The 8,919-nt window shown below is 39.4% G+C and overlaps 1 protein-coding gene and 1 long non-coding RNA gene across 2 annotated transcripts in view; one reads left to right on the forward strand and one right to left on the reverse strand.

The window, feature by feature from the left end:
- Positions 1–2,444: 2,444 nt before the first annotated feature.
- The window catches only part of LOC133647856 (uncharacterized), a 16,641-nt gene continuing 10,166 nt past the window's right edge, over positions 2,445–8,919 (reverse strand). Inside the window, exon 3 of the long non-coding RNA XR_009825791.1 lies at positions 2,445–2,624. This is a non-coding gene — a long non-coding RNA (uncharacterized LOC133647856). The remainder of the gene's footprint in view (positions 2,625–8,919) is intronic.
- The window catches only part of clic5b (chloride intracellular channel 5b), a 28,002-nt gene continuing 21,671 nt past the window's right edge, over positions 2,589–8,919 (forward strand). The window contains exon 1 of the mRNA XM_062043574.1: positions 2,589–3,167. Coding sequence (XP_061899558.1) covers positions 2,655–3,167 — 513 coding nt within the window. The 5' untranslated portion in view covers positions 2,589–2,654. The remainder of the gene's footprint in view (positions 3,168–8,919) is intronic.

The following is an 8,919-nucleotide window of genomic DNA, read 5'->3' on the forward strand; positions in this document are numbered from 1 at the left end:
TTCGATGGTCAGAAACTTAGACTTACGTTGTAAAATATAGTCTAAATAAAGCAAAGTAGTGCACACTCACATTTTTCATTTGAAAACACAGTTGTCCCTCGTTTATCGCTGTTAATTGCTGGGGCTGTGAATTGCTGGGGCTGTGAATTTTTGGGCACCACACGATTCGAATCGATTCGATTCAATTTTCATAAACCGTAAGCCACAATCATTAAAATTATAACCAATAAAGGCTTGCCATATCTCACTTTGCATGTAATAAGTTAATATCACATTTTAATAAATGTTAGTCATTTGTAATTTCCAAAAAATTACCTTTTCTTCCATGCTACGTATGTGGCTTTGTAAGGTCATGTTACCTCTAAACTCAACATAATTGAGGCTAATCCACTTTTTTCCCCCTCTTTTTTCCCCCTAAATAAGAATCAATAAGAAAACCGTTAAGGAACCGAATTGTTAGGCGGAATCGAACGTGGAACCGGAAAAATCTTATCACTTCCCATCCCTACTGACATTTTACGTGCAATTCTTTACGCAAATTGGGACCCCACACAAATCCAGGGCCCTTTGCACAGCGTGTGATCTGCCTACAGGGAGGGGTTGTCCTGTACACACGAGGGGCAGAGACATGTAAGAAGCATGTTAAATTTTATAAACTCAAACAAGCATTGGAAACACAGTAAAAAAGTTGGCACTTGTGCCGGTAGCTTGATGCTAACATATAATGGACAATCCCATCGACAGGCTTACATAAATTAGCATTGTGATAATTTTTAACTGTTAAAAATGTGTATTCAATGAAATTTAAAGTGAAAAAATTTGACATAAAATAACATAATTACAGGCATATACTCCCCAAACTCTGTGGAATTGAAGCAATAACTGCTGACTTTGTGCTATACTAGCTCGATGAGTCTGCTACTCTGCACTGTGTGCTGACTGGCTACGAAAGCTGTTGCATCAAACCTCAAACTTATCAAATTCTTTAACAAATAACACAACCAATGAGATCATCACATTTGCCTTTACAAAGATAATATTCTCATTTCTGTTAAAAAAAAAATCAGTTAAAGGCCTACTGAAATGAAATTTTCTTATTTAAACGGGGATAACAGGTCCATTCTATGTGTCATACTTGATCATTTCGCGATATTGCCATATTTTTGCTGAAAGGATTTAGTAGAGAACATCGACGATAAAGTTCGCAACTTTTGGTCGCTGATAAAAAGCCTTGCCTGTACCGGAAGTAGCGTGACGTCACAGGTTGTGGACCGCCTCACTTCTGCACATTGTTTACAATCACGGCCAGCAACAGCGAGAGCGATTCGGATCGAGAAAGCGACGATTACCCCATTAATTTGAGCGAGGATTAAAGATTCGTGGATGAGGAAAGTGAGAGTGAAGGATTAGAGGGCAGTGGAAGCGATACAGATAGGGAAGATGCTGTGAGAGGCGGGTGGGACCTGATATTCAGCTGGGAATGACTAAAACAGTAAATAAACACAAGACATATATATACTCTATTAGCCACAACACAACCAGGCTTATATTTAATATGCCACAAATTAATCCGCATAACAAACACCTCCCCCCTCCCGTCTATATAACCCACCAATACAACTCAAACACCCGCACAACACACTCAATCCCACAGCCCAAAGTACCGTTCACCTCCGTAAAGTTCATACAGCACATATATTTCCCCAAAGTTACGTACGTGACATGCACATAGCGGCACGCACGGACGGGCAAGCGATCAAATGTTTGGAAGCCAAAGCTGTACTCACGGTAGCGCGTCTGCTATCCAACTCAAAGTCCTCCTGGTTGTGTTGCTGTAGCCAGCCGCTAATACACCGATCCCACCTACAGCTTTCTTCTTTGCAGTCTTCATTGTTCATTAAACAAATTGCAAAAGATTCACCAACACAGATGTCCAGAATACTGTGGAATTTTGCGATGAAAACAGACGACTTAATAGCTGGCCACAATGGTGTCCCAATATGTCCGCACAATCCATGACGTCACGCGCATACGTCATCATACCGAGACGTTGTCAGCAGAATATTTCGCGGGAAATTTAAAATTGCACTTTACTAATCTAACCCGGCCGTATTGGCATGTGTTGCAATGTTAAGATTTCATCATTGATATACAAACTATCAGACTGCGTGGTCGGTAGTAGTGGGTTTCAGTAGGCCTTTAACTTTGGTTGTTTAAAGTTGGCCATTCTACTGTGGCTACAAATGTAGCTTCCACCACCAATGTGTGAATGTGGAGTGACTGAATGATCAGTTTTCTGTGAATCGCTTTGAGTTTCTAGAAAAGCGCTATAGAAATTTAGTCCATTATTTTATTGTCTTTGCAAAGGGATATTTTGGATTTTCAAGCTGCTAATGCGGCCTGTGAGTGAATGGGCAAAGAAGAAGTTGGACATTTGACAGAGTGAACATTTTATTTTGGATTCAGTATGTTGCGTCATCTACTCTCAAAATGGTGCTGCAAGTTGTTGGTGGTAAATCATCAGTTAAGTCACCGGCTCAAAGGTCTTCTGGGAGGTGTCTCTGGAATGTTCCCGTGCAGACGTTCAGTCCGTGCAGCACCACTCTCATCTCCACTCCTTGTCCCTGAAAAGCAGACGCAGCATTCAATCCAACATGGATGTCTCAGCTGATGACAAAATTGAGCGACGTGATCGATCGGACAGCTCGGGCTCGGAGAACCAGAGGTCAGAGATTAGCCAGGTGCAGGTCCATGTCTCGACCCAGGAAGAGCACGCTTCACCAGACTACATGGACACTAAGGACGGAGCCGCTCGGAGCAGCTCTTCGTCATCTTCTTCTTCATCTAGCAGCCATGAAGAAGAAGAGAAGGAGGCGGTGGTGAAAGTGGAGGATGCTCCCAAGGAGCCAGATGTTGTTCACCACGAGGAGGCCAAACGAGAGGAGATGAACGGCGGGTCCAGACGCTCCTCTGCATCTTCTGCCTCCTCCGCCTCCCCTAAGGAGGACAACGCCGAGGACGGGATGCTGATGGCCTACAAGCACTCTGACACCAAGGCGGAGAAGTCTGTGGACTACAGCCTGAAGACTCTGGAGAACGTCAGCCTGGACGAGAGCAGCGTCGCTCCGGCTGAACCTGCACATCCGGAGATCTCGCTCTTTGTCAAGGTAGGAGAAAGTCAAAGTTCATCAGCTTTTTTACCCATTTTGAACAAGATTCATTGGTAGCCACACCAGTGATGATGAATCCTGGTCCTCATTAGATGTAGGGTTGATCTTGAAATCCAGCTTGATGCTAACATGCAATTGACAATCCAATTGACTGACAAAAATCAGCAGCCTGCAATTGTTTTATATATATTTTGTACATAAGATTAAACACTAAATTGTATCAGGTAGATAACCTGTGTTTTTTAATTTGCTATATGGAGTAGTGTTGTCCCGATACCAATATTTTGTTCGGTACTTTTCTAAATAAAGGGGACCACAAAAATTATTGGCTTTATTTTAACAAAAAATCTTATGGTAAATTAAAAATATGTTTTTTTATTGCAAGTTTATCCTTAGATAAAATAGTGAATATACAAACCCCGTTTCCATGAGTTGGGAAATTGTGTTCGATGTAAATATAAACGGAATACAATGATTTGCAAATCATTTTCAACCCATATTCAGTTGAATATGCTACAAAGACAACATATTTAATGTTCAAACTGGTAAACTTCTTTTTTTTTTGCAAATAATCATTAACTTTAGAATTTGATGCCAGCAACACGTGACAAAGAAGTTGAGAAAGGTGGCAATAAATACTGATAAAGTTGAGGAATGCTCATCAAACACTTATTTGGAACATCCCACAGGTGAACAGGCTAATTGGAAACAGGTGGGTGCCATGATTGGGTATAAAAGTAGATTCCATGAAATGCTCAGTCATTCACAAACAAGGAAGGGGCGAGGGTCACCACTTTGTCAACAAATGTGTGAGCAAATTGTTGAACAGTTTAAGAAAAACCTTTCTCAACCAGCTATTGCAAGGAATTTAGGGATTTATAAATGATAAATGATAAATGGGTTATACTTGTATAGCGCTTTTTTACCTTCAAGGTACTCAAAGTGCTTTGACAGTATTTCCACATTCACCCATTCACACACACATTCACACACTGATGGAGGGAGCTGCCATGCAAGGCGCTACCAGCACCCATCAGGAGCAAGGGTGAAGTGTCTTGCCCAAGGACACAACGGACGTGACTAGGATGGTAGAAGGTGGGGATTGAACCCCAGTAACCAGCAACCCTCCGATTGCTGGCACGGCCACTCTACCAACTTCGCCACGCCGTCCCCATTTCACCATCTACGGTCCGTAATATCATCAAAGGGTTCAGAGAATCTGGAGAAATCACTGCACGTAAGCAGCTAAGCCAGTGACCTTCGATCCCTCAGGCTGTACTGCATCAACAAGCAACATCAGTGTGTAAAGGATATCACCACATGGGCTCAGGAACACTTCAGAAACCCACTGTCAGTAACTACAGTTGGTCGCTACATCTGTAAGTGCAAGTTAGAACTCTCCAAAGCAAGGCGAAAACCGTTTATCAACAACACCCAGAAACGCCGTCGGCTTCGTTGGGCCTGAGCTCATCTAAGATGGACTGATGCAAAGTGGAAAAGTGTTCTGTGGTCTGACGAGTCCACATTTCAAATTGTTTTTGGAAACTGTGGACGTTGTGTCCTCCGGACCAAAGAGGAAAAGAACCATCCGGATTGTTGTAGGCGCAAAGTTGAAAAGCCAGCATCAGTGATGGTATGGGGGTGTATTAGTGCCCAAGACATGGGTAACTTACACATCTGTGAAGGCACCATTAATGCTGAAAGGTGCATACAGGTTTTGGAGCAACATATGTTGCCATCCAAGCAACGTTACCATGGACGCCCCTGCTTATTTTAGCAAGACAATGCCAAGCCACGTGTTACATCAACGTGGCTTCATAGTAAAAGAGTGTGGGTACTAGACTGGCCTGCCTGTAGTCCAGACCTGTCTCCCATTGAAAATGTGTGGCGCATTATGAAGCCTAAAATACCACAACGGAGACCCCCGGACTGTTGAACAACTTAAGCTGTACATCAAGCAAGAATGGGAAAGAATTCCACCTGAGAAGCTTAAAAAATGTGTCTCCTCAGTTCCCAAACGTTTACTGAGTGTTGTTAAAAGGAAAGGCCATGTAACACAGTGGTGAACATGCCCTTTCCCAACTACTTTGGCACGTGTTGCAGCCATGAAATTCTAAGTTAATTATTATTTGCAAAAAAAAAAAAAGGTTTATGAGTTAGAACATCAAATATCTCGTCTATGTAGTGCATTCAATTGAATATGGGTTAAAAAGGATTTGGAAATCATTGTATTCCGTTTATATTTACATCTAACACAAAATTCATTATTAATCTACTTGTTGATTTACTGTTAATATCTGCTTACTTTCATCTTTTAACATGTTCTATCTACACTTCTGTTAAAATGTAATAATAACTTATTCTTCTGCTGTTTGATACTTTACATTAGTTTTGGATGATACCACAAATGTGGGTATCAAGACACCAAGTTGTTACAGGATCATACATTGATCATATTCAAAGTCCTCATGTGTCCAGGGACATATTTCCTGAGTTTATAAACATAATATACATTTTTTTAAAACCAAAGAAGATGTTTTCAGGTACTTTTCAGAAGCGGTATAGTACCGAATATGATTCATTAGTATCGCAGTACTATACTAATACTGGTATACCGTACAACCCTAATATGGGGTATCAACCAATCAAACTGTATTTGTATAGCCCTTAATCCCAAATGCCTCAAAGGGCTTCACAAACTCACAACGACATCCCCTGATCTGAACCCACATCCGGGCAAGGAAAAACAAAACAAAAAAACCCCAGATGGGGAAAAAGAAGAAACCTTGAGAAGGGACCGCAAATGTAATGAACCCCTTCCAGGTGACTGTCTGCAATTGATGTCAAGTGGGTACCGTTATTGAATTGTTAAATGAGTTGTTCAATTAATAAATAAAATGGAAGTCTATCAGGAAACAGAGAGTCATGTTTCTTTTTTCAAGCCAGTCAGCTACACAGAAATAATTAGATAGACAGAAAGACCATCCCACAATGGGGAACTAATATGTTTTTTATGTACAGTAACAGAAGAAAATGTAATGATAACCAAACATTTTTAAAATAAATAATACATATTGCACACTAACGATTGCACTATGTATAGATAAAACAAAAACAAAACACACTATCTTAACACCCGTATGCAACAAAAAAAAGCTCACAGTGATCACATACAGTAATCTTAGGGCTGTGGGCACAAAGGACCTGCGGCCGTGCTCCTTCTTACACTCAGCGCCCCCATAGTGTCGTGCATGGGGTGAGAAGGATTGGACATTATGGATGTCAACTTCGTCAACATCTTCCTGTCAGCCACCTTCTTGCGGTCTAGTGGGCAGCCTAGGACGGAGTCAGCTCTCTTAATCAGTTGATTAAGTTTGTTCTTGTCTCTGGCCATGCACCTGCTCTCACTGGGATGCTGACTGATGAATGTTCTTATGTTCTTATGTTAAATAAAAAAATTGTATTATAATACTCACACAGGTTTATAAAAAAGAAAGAAATTGGTGCCGCAAACGAGCATCTTTTTATGTCTTTCTCACCATCTCCGGGTCTAAGTTGGATGTCAAAGTTGACCAAATTTTCGGTTTATGGCCACAACCTTCAACTATACAAGTGAGAGGGATGATTTATAAGCTCACAGGCTCAGTGTGTCAACAGCTGCATAAGCTAGTTATCTCTCTGTGATCATAAATATAGTGTTTCTGTGTTAGCGCGTATGACAACAATATTCCTAATACTTGGTTAATTTTCAGGTCACGAGATGTGAGTGGAGTATTGTTGGTGGTTTTTGGATCATTTTTAAGGGCTTTATGGGAACAATAGTGTACTCCAATTGGTTGCATTGTTAGCCACCTCGTATTGGTCGTATGTTATGACTTAAGACTGCATAAGATGAAGAAAAACACATGTGTTTTTGTCTTACGTAGGAATTGTGAATGATTCCCCCAAAAGTTCCCCTTTAAGTGTATCGGGAGCCAGTTCAGGCGTAATATGATCAAACTTTGTGTATGAATAGAAATGTAGACGGCCACAATGTAACCCACCGCACGTCACAAAGTTACTTTTTTTATTTTTAATTATTGGTATTAGTAATGTTTTACCTTTTTACTAGTTACTATCAATCAATCAATCAATCAATCAATGTTTATTTATAAAGCCCTAAATCTCAAGTGTTTCAAAGGGCTGTACAAGCCACAACGACATCCTCGGTTCAGATCCCACATCAGGGCAAGGAAAAACTTGAATATATAGCGTCCGCATTACTGAAGACGCCGCACAAATCTGTACAGAATTGCCCTCCCAGGGCGACCGGTGCAATGAACGTCGAGTGGATCTAGCATAATATTGTGAGAGTCCAGTCCATAGCTATCACTTTGAAGTTCATTCCTCAATTCAAAATGTTTAAAAAAGAAGCAGAGCTTTTTTCTATCTTTTAAAAAAAAAAAAAAAAGTTTAAATTATGTCCAGGTCAGCATCTGCTGGTCGTTGGTTTACTTCCTGTGTTTAACATGTTACCAAGTCACCATTCAAATACGAAAAAGGATAACATTTGTAAAAATAAAGAACGTTCAGTTTGTAGATAGCTTATTCAGTAATAAAGGAGTTACATTGTGCATTGATAAATACATAAGTGCAGGATGTATGCTAAACAATATTTTAAATAAATACTTTAATAAGTAGAGGAGTATAACTGGATACCCGCCACTTTGTAGTTTGCACTGTAAAATCAGGTGTTATATATTGGGGCTGTCTCTAATAGTTCGGTGATTTGCAGCTGATGGCTAGATAAATCTCCACAAAAAACTTTGATAGCACATTAATGAAGGGAAGTGGGTGACTTTTATCTGAAGTTTATGTTTAACCTGTGTAGTGACTTGTAGTGACCATGCATGAGCACATCTCTATCCCGTGTGTGTGTGTGTGGATGTGTGAAGGGGTCACTTTGCTGATTAGGCATTGCTGAGAATACAGTTAAAATTATTGAATGTTTGTGGTCAATTCTGTACAGAGATGATTTAGGATGTTTCATGTATTTATGACACAGCGAGCAAGGACATGCACTGATACGGTATCTTCTTGGGTTATATCACGCTGTTGATAAACGCCGAGCATAGGTCACTGCAACACACCCTCAGTCATTTTTCAACACCTCCATTAAATTATTATTGAACGTCTTCAATCTGTGCACCTTGTCTTTGTGTTTTGTAGTACAAAATAGGTAGTGAATGTGATTAAGGCACAATCTTTGGAGTTGTACACTTCATCTTATTTCTTACCCTTTAAAAGTGAGGGCCAAAGTTATAAGGGTGTAGACAAACACCTACAAAAATAATGTGGCTAATGGAGTGGTGCTGCTATTTTGAAATTAAATGTTACATTCCAGTTTTTAACATTGTATCTTTTGTACTTTGATTGAGGCAAATTCCCAGTCACAGTGTTACTGTTTGACACGTCAGTGAATGATTAGCTCAACAAGTCACTGATTTTAACTGCTTTTGTCTCAAAGTGTTCTTTCCTCAAACCTCTGATGGTGTTTATATATATATATATATATATATATATAAAAAAAAAAAAAATATATATATATATATATATATATATATATATATATATATATATATATATATATATATATAAAAAAAAAATATATATATATATATATATATATATATATATATATATATATATATATATATATATATATATATATATATATATATATATATATATATATACACACACTACCGTT

Source organism: Entelurus aequoreus, linkage group LG04 (genome assembly GCF_033978785.1).
Source record: "Entelurus aequoreus isolate RoL-2023_Sb linkage group LG04, RoL_Eaeq_v1.1, whole genome shotgun sequence".
Classification (NCBI taxonomy): domain Eukaryota; kingdom Metazoa; phylum Chordata; class Actinopteri; order Syngnathiformes; family Syngnathidae; genus Entelurus; species Entelurus aequoreus.